At 35.6% G+C, this 15,113-nt stretch overlaps 3 protein-coding genes across 6 annotated transcripts; 1 reads left to right on the forward strand and 2 right to left on the reverse strand.

The window, feature by feature from the left end:
• Positions 1-45: 45 nt before the first annotated feature.
• LOC104826464 (phenylalanine--tRNA ligase, chloroplastic/mitochondrial-like) lies at positions 46-4,164 on the reverse strand. 4 transcript variants are annotated; one of them, XM_010559171.2, is made up of 12 exons: positions 4,033-4,117; positions 3,821-3,881; positions 3,061-3,356; positions 2,579-2,769; positions 2,277-2,483; positions 2,061-2,178; positions 1,702-1,778; positions 1,268-1,447; positions 1,109-1,153; positions 828-932; positions 485-598; positions 46-270 (listed from the first exon to the last, which is right to left on the reverse strand). In XM_010559171.2, exons 3-12 carry the CDS (start codon positions 3,260-3,262, stop codon positions 220-222), a joined length of 1,290 nt encoding a protein of 429 aa, XP_010557473.1. In that variant the 5' UTR covers positions 3,263-3,356; positions 3,821-3,881; positions 4,033-4,117; the 3' UTR covers positions 46-219. The 4 variants fall into 4 exon arrangements, with proteins under 4 accessions (XP_010557473.1, XP_010557472.1, XP_010557470.1 ...); XM_010559170.2 differs by having other exon boundaries at positions 3,821-3,905; positions 4,033-4,106; XM_010559168.2 differs by lacking the exon at positions 3,821-3,881 and having other exon boundaries at positions 3,061-3,325; positions 4,033-4,164.
• A 4,177-nt stretch (positions 4,165-8,341) lies between these two features.
• LOC104827413 (zinc finger protein AZF1) lies at positions 8,342-9,394 on the forward strand. The gene has a single exon (XM_010560587.1). It carries the CDS (start codon positions 8,381-8,383, stop codon positions 9,392-9,394), a length of 1,014 nt encoding a protein of 337 aa, XP_010558889.1. The 5' UTR covers positions 8,342-8,380.
• Positions 9,395-11,115: 1,721 nt separating this feature from the next.
• Positions 11,116-15,033, reverse strand: LOC104826467 (COP9 signalosome complex subunit 2-like). The gene is made up of 12 exons (XM_010559173.2): positions 14,800-15,033; positions 14,548-14,640; positions 14,337-14,415; positions 13,554-13,794; positions 13,391-13,465; positions 13,168-13,302; positions 12,833-13,020; positions 12,409-12,477; positions 12,214-12,304; positions 11,972-12,106; positions 11,730-11,842; positions 11,116-11,642 (listed from the first exon to the last, which is right to left on the reverse strand). The coding sequence occupies exons 1-12, from the start codon at positions 14,807-14,809 to the stop codon at positions 11,552-11,554; spliced, it is 1,320 nt and encodes a 439-aa protein (XP_010557475.1). The 5' UTR covers positions 14,810-15,033; the 3' UTR covers positions 11,116-11,551.
• Positions 15,034-15,113: the final 80 nt, after the last annotated feature.

Below are 15,113 nucleotides of genomic sequence, written 5' to 3' on the forward strand. Positions count from 1 at the left end.
TTCCGCTCCTAAGGTGAAATGAACAAAAAATTAAAAGAAGATTCATGATGAAGAATAGCAGCATTATTATTAAGTCCATTTTAATATTATCGAGAGTCGTCATTCGAGCAGCGTTATAATCTCAACAAAACAGTGAAAGAAAAAGTTCAATCAATTTACAGAGTTTTTCTTTTCCAATATGGAAGTTCATCACCTGCAACAACTTCTTCAGGGGCATTCTCACCTCAGAACAACATTGAGTTTGCTTTGCACTTTTTCTCTCACACTCCACTGCATTTCGAACACACACACACACTCTGTTATTGAGGAACAACCTATGACCGAGACAATGCGAAACTGATGCGAGAGCCGTGTACTATATTTCAAAACTAAGCCAATTCATGCATCTCCGGGCAAAAGTTCGTGGGTTGTTTTTCTTAAGCATGAGTGGATTGTTCAAAGGAGGAAGAAAAAAAGGGCATATGATGGTGGAACATAATAGTACCTGCAGGTCATTGATCTCCTCATCTGTAAGAGAACGTTCCATGGAACGGTACGCAATTCTGTAACAATGGCTCGTCATCCCTTTCTTGTTGGTAAAATTGTCTATTAACTTCACCTGCATGGCAACGATAATGTTAACATGAATCTCATCATTCATATCATCACGATTTGAGGGGCATTTATGCTTTAATGATAGCCTAAGTGTTTAATAAAACAACTTTACCAGAGAATGACAAACAGTGTGAAACAAGCCGGAATCTTTGAAAACGGAATAAAAAGAAAAATAGGCTCCATGAAGTGGAAAAACCATAATTTAGATAAAAGCGGAAAACACAATGATATACCTCTTCAACAAGATCTCCAGCGATGCCTCTGACAACTTCACATAAGTTGTTCTCGGTGAATGATTCATTGATCCAGAAGCTCATGTCTTTGTAACAAGGAGGATACTGCAGAACAAGATTTTGTTTCCCCATCATTAATCCTTTGTAAAAATGTCTCTCAAACTGAATTTCATTGGTCCACAGTTCTAGCAAGCATTCGAGCTAAATATAGAATAGAGAATTAAAAAACAATCCCTAAAACACGAACATGAATTATGAAAATACAGACAGTAACTCTTTACCTTTGAGAATGGCTTGAATTTGACACCGAGCTCTCCTTTTGCAAACTGCAGCATTTAATGTGGGAAAAAAAGAATTCAAAGGATGAGAAAAGTTTAATTTCAGCATCGAATTTTATAAGTTTTGAACACAACGGGTAATATCCACACGAAGTTCATCACCTGGGAGGTAAACCGTTCATCACTTGACCAGAAGAGTCTTATATCAGGGATGTCAAAGAGAACCATAGCGAGACGCTCCAATCCAAGTCCAAAGGCCCAAGCTACATTGTTAAGTTTCCCGTTTCTTTTCAAAATTTCTTGCTCGGTCACACCACAGCCCAAAACTTCGAGCCACTCTTCCTAAACCAATGTTTGTAGAAAGTTTGTCGATATATAAAGCTGGGAGGAGCAGCCAATAAAAGCGATACTGGAGTTCATATAATGTAAATCTTCCATACATTATGACTCCATATAATATACATCTATGTCTCTAGAGTCTAGAAAAAGGAGGAGGTTTCGCAAAGGAGCATGTCTGTAAATAAGCTGAAGAATATCTATTTGAAGCAAAGATAGCAAGACAACATTAAACTACGAAAGGAAGAAGGTTAAAGTACCTTGAAATATATCTCAAGCTCGAAAGATGGATTGGTAAATGGGAAATATGTGTCAACCCATCGCATTTCTACAGCACCTGTGAATAAAAAAGAGTTCACGTATGAGAGTCTTGAGAACATGATTTTATAACGCAAATCAAATGGGAAGCAAAATGATTCATTATCATCACGATCTTTCTCTATGTTACATTGTTCTCACATAAATTACCAGCTCTCTGTACTTTTTGAAGTGACAAAGTAAGCATCCTAAATATATGACTTTAACCATGTTCGATTCAACCCTCCTGCTTTGCCGAGTACAAATATGCACAAGGACAGAACTTTAAACTTAGCTTCAGGTGAAGAGATCCCGAATTTACCAAACAAGTGACGTGCCAATCCCTCAAGACATTTCTTTAAATCCTCAGCAGCATAAGCTGTGGAATCCAAGCCAGATGCATTCCAATCCTCAGGAGAAAAAACACGAAAACCTTCCATCTACATCACATGATATATACATGTCTTTAGCATAAGAATGCCATGATTTTGAAAAACAAAATGACTAGAGCAAACAACAGGGAACTCAAAAACAAAACCTGATGGAACACGGGATAGTGAGTGGAATCAATAGAATCTCTACGATAAACATCCCCAGTTACAAGGAAATGAGTGTGCCCCTTCCTCAACAGCTCTGCTTGGTGAGCACTCGTGTGACATCTTAAGACAGTTTGTTGGTCAACATAGTACGTATCATTGTAGCTTCTGCTCACATGATCAGCCGGAACTAGCACATCATCAAAGTTCTGGTATAAACCAAAAAAGATCACATATATATAAAAAGAGGAATTAATTAACGTGAGAAAGCAGATACACAAGCCCCTGAGTCTGCAGAATTTACTTGCTTTGTGGAAACAATTGGGCAAAGATCCTCAAACTTTTCAAACTTGGTCGCGTGATTGGAATCAAAGTACTCATATATAGCATTTTTCAATATCCCAATCGGATGCTTATCCCTTCTGTGGAGCTGCATTCCAAGCTTAGAGAAAATTGTGTCAGGTACATTGTTCGTTGGATCATCTCTCACCACATCTACAAAATTCAATAAAGTATTTGGATCAAACATTTCCCATCAAAGGAATTATTCACAACTCTATAAAATTTACAATCCTTATCTTTTCAGCATAACAAGCAAAGAATTTTTTAAAAAAAAATTGCGAGCTTCCAATGGAAATATTCTCAAAACAAAAACTGTAAAATTTCCCATTAAGCAGATTTAACAAAACAGTCAATCAGCAAAAAAAAAACGCTAAGTAAATTGATTATCCCAAGGAAAAAAAACTAAACAAACAATAAATTTTTTTTAGAGACTTAGTTACGAACCATCTCTAGAGAGTTTGATGCCGCCAAGCTCAAGAGCAGATACAATAGGCTGACAATGCTTCTTTGTCTTAGGGAGAGGTGGAGAATAAACAGCCGCAGAGGAAGAAAAGGAAGAGAAGGAGAATCGAGTGAAGCCATTGCTACGCAGAACAGAGAAGGAAGCGCGGCTGAAGAGAGTGGACTGAGCAAAGAGGACGGCCATTATGTGGTGTGAAGCTCGGCTCCCTCGTTGCCAGGCTGGATGACTTGGGACCTGTCTAAGACTCTAAGGCGTACACATTTTAAGTGGTTAATTCCTAAAACAAACACAAACAAAACCAGAAAAGATCTGATGAGTATAAAATGACAGGGCAGTTTCATACAATCTGCAAAAAAGATTGTTGGAAATCTATTCTAGACATCTATCAATCATCGTCTTTGGTTGAACATCAACAGATAATCAGTATTGCCAGACTAGAATTTGAATTAAACGGAAAATCAGTTATACGTAGAAGCGGCCGTGCACTTAAGCTCGTTAATCCAAATAACCTAGGCACACTCTATTGAAACACAAACTATACAAAAATCTTGACCCAAAACACAAAAAACCTGAACTACTGGATTTGTCGGAACGAACAGAAAGTTGCAAACTTTAGAAAGCAAGTGAGAGAAACACGTAAACCCAGTTGGATAAACCCTAGGAGCGACCATAAGCAGCTGGTGAAAATGAAGTACGAAGCACGAAAACAAAATGTAGCTTCACAGGATCGTTTTGACAAACATCTGGTGGGCATAAGGCTTTAAAGGTCACTCCTCAATCCAATGATTCTTCCGCGGAATTGCTGCCCGAAGACAAAGACCAACAACTAAAATGAAACGAAATCGAATTCGGAATGATCCGATTTACTTCATTGGTAAGACATGAAGACATACAAATAGGAAGTACGAACACACAAAAAACCCGAATTCGAAAACCCAGATAGACACACTTACACCGGAACGGCGGAAACAGTCGGCAGCGCCGAAGGCGTCTGAATTCGAGAGTTTATCTTGTTCGCTTGACGTTTGGGGTTTTTTACCCAAACAACCCACTTCGTTCACATCTAACATCTATTTCATCTGTACACCACAAAAAACATAACACATTTTTTTTCCTGTAAAAAGACGAAATTACCCTTAATGAATCACGATATTTATCCATTCAAAAACAACTTCGTTATTACGACTTCGTAATTAAGTCTAAATATAGTTACAATTGATTCTTAAAAAAGTGGCAAAAAAATTATCTGCCTTATTTTAGTTGTATATCAGTTATATGTTAGTCGTAATAAAGTCGCAAAAAATAAAACGAAAAGGGTATTTCGGACTTTTCCACCCGAAAAATGGGTTAAAATTGAAAAAAATTTTTTTTTTTTTTTTGGTGGTGTACACTGAAATAGATGTGAATGAAGTGGGTTATTTGGGAGATTTTCCCGAAGGCGAAAGACAAGGAGAGAAAACCCACTTTGCTAGTTTTCAACATATATTTTTTGTTCTATAAATATCGCACTTGCAAGTCATTTACACATTCAGACAAACAAATACAGAAGGGTAGAGAGAGAGAGAGACCATGGCGGGCGAACCTGCAAGGGAAGAGCACATTGACGTTCTGACCAAAACCGGAGAGAAGACTGGCGTCTCCAAACCCAGGCATGCGATACGAAAGATTCCTATTTGGCTTGTGTTTTCGTACTTTGACTATATAGTCGCGAAATCCTGTAAATCGATTCGTACAGAAGTAAATTGGGATGAGATATTTGGTCGAATCCTTGTCCCTACGGTGAAAGTTCCGGTCTTTGTCGGAAATTTCATCCTTTTTTTCCCTTTGATCTGATGCTTCTCGGACCCATCAACCAATCAAGCCCCATGAAGGGTTTTACTTCTGAGTTCAGACAAATAGCCAATGCACTTTCTGTCACAATCCATTTCTGGGTAAACATGCGGTAGAGGATTATAGACAACTATTCCTTATTGGCCAATCAGGCTTGTAAGCAGATAAACGACACTGAAAAGGGAATCGAGAAATTGAAAACACTCAACTAGAGTAGAGAAATTTGGTTCACTTGTTGCATTTATGAAAGGGTTCCTCAGCTTTTTATGGTGATGGTGTTTGATTGTCCTGTGAATAACCTATGCCATTTCTGATCTGTAACTGATAGGTGTTTTATTTTACTTGTACATGGCTTGTATGCTTTGCTTCCTTCTTGTCTTTGTTGTCCCTGTACACCACAAAAAACATAACACATTTTTTTTCCTGTAAAAAGACGAAATTACCCTTAATGAATCACGATATTTATCCATTCAAAAACAACTTCGTTATTACGACTTCGTAATTAAGTCTAAATATAGTTACAATTGATTCTTAAAAAAGTGGCAAAAAAATTATCTGCCTTATTTTAGTTGTATATCAGTTATATGTTAGTCGTAATAAAGTCGCAAAAAATAAAACGAAAAGGGTATTTCGGACTTTTCCACCTGAAAAGTGGGTTAAAATTGAAAAAAAAATTTTTTTTTTTTTTTGATGGTGTACACTGAAATAGATGTGAATGAAGTGGGTTATTTGGGAGATTTTCCCTGACGTTTGGCTTTCGGATTAGGAAGGAGGGAGCGTAACAGGGGAGGGGTAGGCCCTTCGGTTAGATTCCGGTTCGATACGGTTTTGCAGAACCAAAACCGATTACTTCTCTCTGTTTTGCACCGTTCGGTTTTAATAAATAAAACAAAATTGTCAAATCGATCATTTCGGTACTGTTCGGTAATTAATAAAATTTTAAAATTCAATTCAAAATTCGTTCGTAAATGACGGATTAAGATGATCCAAATTCCAGATGTTCGACAAGAAGACAGATGAAGAAGACATGTTGAATTTGTAACTGGAAGACGACAAGCCATAAGATCTTAACCAACCCATCCGATTTTATTTTTTTTTTAAAATCAAATTTATAAATCAAGATTAACTACAGATTGGATTCGGGTTTGGATTCCGCGATTTTACGGTCAAAGTGTTCCACATAATTACAAAGTACCATTTTTTAATTTTTCAAGAAAATAAAGATAATTTTTCTTTGATATTTTTATTAGAAAATTATCTTTATTTTCTTGAAAAAAATAAAAATAATCCTATTTCTTGTTGAAAAAAAAACTAATTTACTAATTTTTTTCCTCCAAAATTGGAATTCAAACATCACTTGACCGGTGGGAAAAGAAAACTGTTAAATGTGGATGTAAAACGGAGGAGATAGTGGAAACTGGAAAGACCAAAAGCTTTTTAGTAACATTTATCTCTAGCGGAATTATTTTATGTTTTTAAGGATAATATTACATTTAATATATACATATTATTTTCACAGTGTTGCTTACTCATTATTTTTATCATATATACACATATATATATATATATATACAGACGATAAGAATAAAAATATTTTTTAAATCTTTAGAATTTGGTATTCTTGTTATACCTACAACAAGAATCTTGTATTCTTGTTAGTTTTACAAACTAAATTTTTAAAAATTTCATTTTATTTGATGAGAATGGAAAACATTTTCACTAAAACAATTCAAAGAATCCAAAAAATGGGACGAATAAATAACTATATATTGGTTGATATATATACACACACACAAATTAAATTTTTATTAATAATCTACTATATATATGAGTCGTGTTTTTCTATTTAAGTTCTTTATGTAAAAATATTTTTCACATCTTAAATTTAATTATTTTTTCTTTTTGTTTTATATTTTCTAATTTAAAATTTTCCTTGTTTTTTCATCATTTACCCTTATCATTGGAAATATTTTATTTCATTTTACTTTATATTTTTTTTTTCCTTTGTATGTTATCAATTTATTAAATTTTCTTTTCAATTTTTTAAAATGGATTTACATAATTCTATGTATTTATATTGTTGAGTAAAATAAATAAATATAAGATACAAATGTTATTTTTTATTATCTTTAAAAAAATTTAAAATATTTTATTTGAGTTTTTGTTTCAAATTTTTGTATTAAATATTTTAGTTCCAATTTATATTTGATAAATAGCAGTGGAGCATATTCTCAGAAAAAATGTTTGGATTTTAAATTATTGAATTAAAATATCAATTTTATCTAAAAAAGGCATAAAACACTATTTAATATTAACCTCAAATTAAGTGATAAATGAAGGAAAATTTTATAATTCAATTCACATTATACTTAATTGCAATCAACTGATAGAAAATAAAGTTGCAAAGAACAGAAAAATCTGTTGCAATCCTTTAGTATTTAATGAATATCATAAAATTATTTTACAAGTTTTATAATCTTGAGATTCTTTTCTATCTCTGGCTATCCTTATCTCTCCCTTTCCTAACATATTAAAAATGTTTCCATAACTAATAATATTCATAATATTTGGAAATTAATCTTTCTTATTTTAACAAACCAAAAGAATCAATTAATTAGTTAATTGCAAATAAGTATTTGTTAATCTTTTATGTTTATTTTCTACAATTTTACTCAGGTCGTATACCATTTGCATATATATGCATATCTAAATCATAAACAACTAGACCAATCTTTTATATATATATATATATACACACTACACCATTAAATGATTCCTCTTATTTTCTTACATATGATATAGATGCATTATTTTTATATAGATTAAAAATGAAAATAAATGTTATAATTAATTAATTCACAACTTTAAAGTTGAAATAAGAAAACATAATTTTATCAAAACAGGAACAAAAGCCACATCAAACCCAAGCACAATAAACATATAAAATCACACTTAAGAATATATAAATTTAAATTGTTAGGGTCTAGTACCATATGATATGATATTTTAAACGACTAAAATTCATTTTAAAAAATTTCATTGTTAAATAACTTTTTTATAAAAAAATACTTGTGTAAAATTATAATATTTTAAAATCTCAAGAAATCTAAAAAAATGGTTTTGTTCTTGCGTATATGTCATTTGACAAATCTTTCTGTTCTTAAGATTCAAATTCAGATTTAAGAATTTTATGTGATTTACTATTTGACTATACATAAATAAAATATTTTTTTCCTATATTGCAATTCGACAGGTCCACTGAAAATTCAATACTCCGATAAACACACGATAATTATTCCTTTTCCACCACAATTTCATCTCATTAATGACTAATTTGCATCTCTACAAATCCCATATTCTTCTTATTGAGAATACCATTAGTCATAAAATCCTCCATAAATCTCGCTCCTGTAATTTCTTTCCCCTCAAGAACCAAATCAAAGAAGAACTCTATCGTCTTCTTCTTTGTTCATGATCACATGCATGGAGATGAAAAGAAATGCAAGAAACCCATTTGCTGATCAATCTGTCCATGACTCTTCGTCCTCGTCGGAATCTGAGGAACTTCACCGGCCGGAGAAAAAGCTGCGTCTGAAGGTGAAGATTCCGGCGAAGCCTAACGAAGAACAGAATACTAATCCATCGCCGCCGCCACGCCGCAGGCATTTCTGTGAGGTTTGTAACAAAGAGTTTAGCTCCGGTAAGGCTTTTGGCGGTCACGTGAGGATCCATTCGATCGAATACAAGAGCAAGAACAAGAGCAAGATGATGAAGAAGAATAAGAACAGTACGGTGAAGAAGAAGAAGAAGAATAAGGAGAAGAACATGAAGAGGATAGAGAAGGAGGAGAGAGATCTGATGGGTAGGGCTGACGTGGAAGAGGGAGGTGAGATCAGTTGCTGTATCTGCGGTAAGGTTTTTCTGACGAAGCACTCCTTATTTGGGCATATGAGGAGACACCCTGACAGGAGTTGGAAAGGGATTCGACCACCACCACCACCACTGCCGGAAAGTGAGTTCGAGCTCCGGATGATGTCGGTGGCCGCCGGTTCGTCTTCCTCGTCCAAGAAGTTCAAGATCAGCTCGTGCACCAGCGATCTGGACGACGATTACGACGACGTGTTGGACGTGACGAGCACGTCCATGACGGACGTACAAGAAGCCGCCTACTGTCTGATGATGCTTTCTTGCGCCAGAATCAATTATCGACCGGTGAAGAGTTTAGGGTTTGGATTGGAATCCAGTTCCGGAGACATGGGAAAGGCGAAACCCGGTGTTAGAAACCCGTGCCCACGTGAAGAAACCAGACATGGATATCAGATGGGTTCTTCAAAGGGTAAGGGTGTGGTCGTAGATATGAAGATGAAGATCGGATCAGGCGATCGTTTTCATGTTCGAGCTCGAGAGGAGAAAGTGCTAGGGTTTGATCTGAATCAGCCTTATGTTGGCGGTGAAGATGGTGGTGACGATTGGTTTCAGATTTGATTTTAGAGCACTTTGCTAATGTGAACTTGACATGGAATGGTTACATGTTATCGTATCCATTTCTCTTATGAATTAGAATAGAGATGGTGTACATTATCATAAAATTTTTGTAATTTTCACAAGTTTGTCGTTTGTTTCCCAGTTTTTAACCAGTCATATCTAAGAACCCATAAATTCAATTTTTAATCAGAAGCTTAAAAAAATCCATTTATTATAATTTTTGGGCTTAAGAGATATAAATAAATCTGATGAGAGTATCTTCAATTTGGCATAAACGTTTCAATCACGACCCAAATTGGGGAAAATATAATATCCTTTTATGGAATCAATATATTTGTTTGAAAACAAATGTGTGTGTATATATATACACACACATATAGAAATATCATGAATCAATACAGTACCATCGGCAATCATAAATATTCTTCTTTTCTTCAGGTCACGAATGTTGACTTGAAGCTCTAACTTATTTCAAAGGTCAAACGGAGTTCGCCTTCTTCCAAGTTCCATGCATGGTTTTTGTTTCTATTCTCCACATATACGTCTATATGTACGTATATATTTTGTGGGTGAAGGTATATATACACACACACACGTATACATACGTATATGTGGGGGTGAAGGTGTTCGGACACGTAGTAGAGTTGCTACAGTTGCATGGGGAAGATGTGGAGGATTTAGTCAAAAAACAAGAGTAATGGTTGAACTGTAGAGATTCTGTGCAGTCAATGGTCTCATAGGAACTTGTCAAATAAACTTCTCATGGGAAAAATCCAAAACAAGAAAAAGGCGCAACTATTCAAAATCAAATCCATATTCATTCCATTTACGACTTGAAAATAAATGGATATTCTTTTTTAAAATTCCTTTATTTTTTTTATCAAACTAAAAAATTTATCCTACCAAAAAACTAAAACCCAAATGAGCATGTGTTATTTTAATAAGATGTAACCTTTTCATTTATTATTTTTTTCCATAAAAAAATCTTTATAATTTTAAAAGAAAACAACTTTGATCTGCAAAGCGGATCGTAACCACAATAACTACTTGTAGATATTAAATCTCAAAGTAATTCTTGAGATTTCAACATCACAAACAGAAGCATATATCCGGAAAAGATATTATTTGATATCTTATTACAAAAATAACAAAAGGTGCATACGCATATAATCTTTACACATATTTTATGTTTATTACTCTTTTTGGACATTGTCAATGTCCGATAATGAATAATTACCAAATAATCGAAACTTTAAATCTCTTATTTCCCCTTTCACATAAAGGAAAATACAAAAAATCTTAACCCATATATAATATTTATACATTGAACAACATTTAAAAAAACAATTTTTAGAAATTTTATATCCGAGCTACTTGCAATCTTTGTACGACCCGTGATTTAAGAATTTTAAAGAAGTTAAAATCGGGTCGGGTCGCATTGCTCTAACCCGTTGCCCTTGACGACCTCTCGCGGCCGCGACAAGAGTCGACCCTACCTCTATCCCCCTTACCCCTCGGGGCTTGGATTATCCATCGATATGGGTAACCGACCGATGAGACCCAAACTTGGATTCTCCGACACCACGCGCCCAAGACAGCACTCACCAGACTCGTTTTTTCCGAATTTCGAATACCCGCGGGACGTATCTCCCCGCATATTTGGGTATCCACGTCCAACCCTAAAGTCTCGGCATACTTATGCCTGTTTTTACATGGTATCATGCATGTCTAACGTGCATGGCCTCGGCCTCTGTATATCATTCGAAAATACAACAAATGTTTGAACATTGCGAGCGGTGAAAATGATCGATTAGAATTTTCTATACATATTTATATAAAGAATATCGACGACGATGTCAGAACACAATGCGCCAATTTCCATCTCTGTGAACCATTAGAAGACACCATCCTCCGTTTTCACATACAATGCAGACGATGACTCCACAGGCAAACGATAACATGAAACCCAAATCGGAAACCGAAAGTAAAAAAAACTCCGAAAAAAATACGCGCTTAACTCCGGAGACGCTTAATAACCAATGGAATAGCTTTTCTGTTCTTACTCTAGACTCTAGAGATCTCCTAAAAGCATCATGAAAAGAAGGGATGAGAAAAGAACCTTGCTTGTGGAAAGGGACAGCGAGGCTAAGGAATGTCCTAACACACCCGGTTGCTGATGCTTTGAGATAGAGATTTTAGCTGCGTGTTCCATTTGTCTATGGCTGTGTGCTTCTTCATGCCCTTGGACCTGACAACAAGAGAGGCTCCGTCCGAGATTCAGTACTTATACGATTATATAGAATAGTGGAGCTAAGGATATAAAGAGTTTGATAACCTGTCATCGCGCTCCAAAAGACGGTTCACTTGATCGATGTGCCCGTCAATCCGATTGTCAAGGATTAGTGAAACCAACAACTGCTCAACATCCTTCTCTGGAACATTAAGTTCCTTAAAAAAATCAAACGACCTCGTCAGCTCAGAGAAGAAATGCTTAACCAAAGGTTTGAATGTTCAGTCTTAGCAAGTTTCCAAGCAATTAGACAGGATAAAGAAAACTCAGAAGCATCACAGTTTCACCTTTGAGACGAAAGGAATCCTTATCCTTGTATAAGGTTTGATAAGCTTGAGAAGCACATGCGTTCTGACGTTCTTTAACAAATCCTCGATGTAATTACGGATAAATGGGTCATCCATGATTGTCTTTCTGTTACTCTGAGAATTATCGTTGAAGCAATTTATTCAGAAATCAGATATGATGACCAAACTGTTAGTATCTCATGTACAAATGGTCGTACAACTAAAAGAGACGGAGTACATACCTTCAGTATTTTCTCGAACTCTAGTATTTCGTTTCGTTGATATGCCGCTATCAAGTTTGTCATTGCTAAAATCTCAGGGTCGTTTTTATAACTGCAGAGAGGAATAATGTAAAAGTTGAAGCATTTAATAGAAACCCAAAGGAAAAGAAATTCAGAAGAGAGGTTTACGTGGCAATTCATAGGAAAAGGACTTACGGCTTTGCCTCTTGTCCGTCAAATGGATTAACCTCTGACTCCATCAGCATATTAGCCAAAACAAGATATCTTTGTGAATCCATAACAAAACGATAAAATTCATTAGATATCCAATTGTAAAATAAAGAACCAAAAGCAAGCTTACCGGGAAAAGATACAAAAAAGAATATGTTCAGGAGTTCCAAAAGCTAGTTAATATTTCTCGAAGACTCGAAGTCAAATCCAAACAGCAAGGTGTTGCTGTATTAGCTACTTTGATATCCTTACACATAAAATTTAAGTAAATTCAGTGAATTTTTCTTTGCGATTGTTCATAAAAAAATATTTTGATAACAAGTGACCAGCGGGCATAAGACAGGGAAGGCAGGACAGATAAGAGTATAATACAAGGAACATAAGAGATACGAGGATATAAGGAACATACTTCAAACATTGTATACGTCTCTGGTTGCCAGCCTCATCGTAATTCTTAAACGCCTCAAAGAAGTCAGTAGCTGCTTCTGCCCATTGACGTTCTGCCATGTGCATTTTCCCACCACATTCACGTATTATACCCATGATCCTAGGATGAGGTATAGCTGATTTGATAGCAAGTGCTTTCTGGTATAGTTGCTGCATCAATTCAGAGTGTTAAAACTCGGTCAGAGAAGCCAACAAAAGCTAGAGAAAGCAAACACCGATGACATCACAGAACCTCGACATAAGTTTTCACATGAAAAAAAGTGACTGTTGCTAAAACATTTAGTAGGTGATCCTAACCTTAAGCTTTTTGTTGTTCTTCGTTTCAGTGTACATTTGAATTTCAATTGCGTAAACCTCAAGAAGCTGACTACCTTTCTTCTGATCATCTGTGCCATCTTCTTTTTGACAAGATTTATGGAGTTCCTTCAAGATCTGGTTAACAATAACTGTTATATCTTATACATATCAAGGGTTTTGAAACAGGATGAGGCACAAAAGAATGCCATCAAAACAAATATACCTTACTCATCCGCCCATATTCACCCATGTCAAACCAGATCTTGCAGAGTTTAAGATTAGTTTTGAACCACAGTCTCTGCAAGAAAGAAAGCAACATAACACATCTCTGAGACACCAGAGACAAGGTGCAGTAGCTGATACCAATGGAAAAATAGTTTGCAGACCTCATTCTTGGCCTCTTCAAGGGCTTTCAAAGTGGTTTGATAAAATTCTTGTAGCAGACCAAAGTTCTGGCTGGCAGATCCAGAGACGAAATCCATAATACTGTTTATACACTTTTCACTATAATTACGGGTCACTGCTGCTTTGATGTATGTAAGCATCTCTCTATATGAATCCATCATTTCTCTGTATTTACCCAGACGATAGTAAACCTTTACAGTCTGCTTTAGCGCTTTGAAACCCCTGACAACAAATAGATGGCAGAATACTTGACTATAGCAAAAGAAAGTTTAAATAACATATTCAAAGGATCAAGGATGAGAGAATCAGAGAAAAAGAATCTAAAATAAAAAAAACAATGTCATGAGTCATGACACCATTTTTTTCAGAAAGAAAGACATAAATGTCTGTGAATTTGGCTGGAAGCAAGTTTAACATGACATAAGCCACCAAAACCTCAAAGACATAAGTCACAAAACATGACATGACATGACATGACAGACAGACATCTGCCATTAATTTCTTTCCAAGAGGTCATAAACAAGAAATGAGTCTGCTTTAGCACTTTATCAGGTAACGTAAAAAACTTGCAAAGCATGAAATCCCTTCTACAGTTCTACTGTCATCACATTCAACCCTATACCAACTTGGGACAAATGCATATTGACACTGCATATCGAGCAGAATATCACAATGCAAATTAGTAATTACCGTCTGATGCCACAGCAATCACAATCGTTAATTGTATTAAACTCCCTTATCCCATCACCGGCTAGGATACTCACCATTCAGCCTTCTGCGGCTCCATCCTGACCACTTCAGCAAACCCGGAAAGAGCATCTTCTGGGTCAGTCTCGACAATGCCTTTACAGAAAAGAGACAAACCCTATCAATACATTTTCAGTTTGAACGGAGAAAATGGCACTTATAAGACCTACATTTCAAACAGAAGTTGAAAAGGAACAAAGAAAAACATGGAAAGCTTCAAAAGAAAACCTTTGGAGTTGTAGTACTGATTCTCAATGTCAACGTCCTGTTCCTCCGGTTCCTCGTCGGAGTATTCAAATCCGTAATCCTCCATATCAGCATCTGCAAAGAAAAAATTCAAAAAGTTCGAAAAACAGTTTCCAACAAAAAAAGGAAAAAAACCTAAAATTGAGAGCATCATTACAATCACTCAGAAATTCGAAAAGCCCTAGTTCATCCATCACACGACGAAGGAATCAAAACCCAAAGATGAAGTAAGACCTGAAGCCATTATGATTGTTCAAAAGGAAAAGCCCGAAACAGGACTGAGGATGGAAGCTTCAGAATCCGGCGATGAACCCAGGAGCCACAGGGATGCCGGAACAGAAGCTGAACGGAGAAACAACCGCCAACGGAGGAGATTCTCCGGGTTAGGGCAGGAGGAGGAGTAGAAATCTGCGATAAGATATTGGGCCAAGCGAAATAACAGAAAAGCTTTTTATTTTTCACTTGTAGAGTTTGCGCTCGTGCATGACATATTACACATATTTAAAAAACGTTTTTGATATTCTTTTCACGAACGTTACCAAATTTAC

The sequence above is a fragment of the Tarenaya hassleriana genome, unplaced genomic scaffold (assembly GCF_000463585.1).
Source record: "Tarenaya hassleriana unplaced genomic scaffold, ASM46358v1 Cleome5, whole genome shotgun sequence".
Taxonomy (NCBI): Eukaryota; Viridiplantae; Streptophyta; class Magnoliopsida; order Brassicales; family Cleomaceae; genus Tarenaya; species Tarenaya hassleriana.

Bases quoted from the DNA above. Each gene is read 5' to 3' on its own strand.
- LOC104826464 (XM_010559168.2), bottom strand. From the start codon at position 4,149: ATGTTAGATGTGAACGAAGTGGGTTGTTTGGGTAAAAAACCCCAAACG. The intron at 1,448-1,701 runs GTACTTTAACCT...ACATTGGTTTAG, and splicing joins AGCTTGAGATATATTTCAAG to GAAGAGTGGCTCGAAGTTTT. The intron at 1,154-1,267 runs GTGATGAACTTC...TAAATGCTGCAG, and splicing joins ATGAACGGTTTACCTCCCAG to TTTGCAAAAGGAGAGCTCGG.
- LOC104827413 (XM_010560587.1), top strand. From the start codon at position 8,381: ATGATCACATGCATGGAGATGAAAAGAAATGCAAGAAACCCATTTGCT.
- LOC104826467 (XM_010559173.2), bottom strand. The intron at 13,021-13,167 runs GTTAGGATCACC...GAATTGATGCAG, and splicing joins AGAACAACAAAAAGCTTAAG to CAACTATACCAGAAAGCACT. The intron at 12,478-12,832 runs GTATGTTCCTTA...GGATTCACAAAG, and splicing joins AGACGTATACAATGTTTGAA to ATATCTTGTTTTGGCTAATA.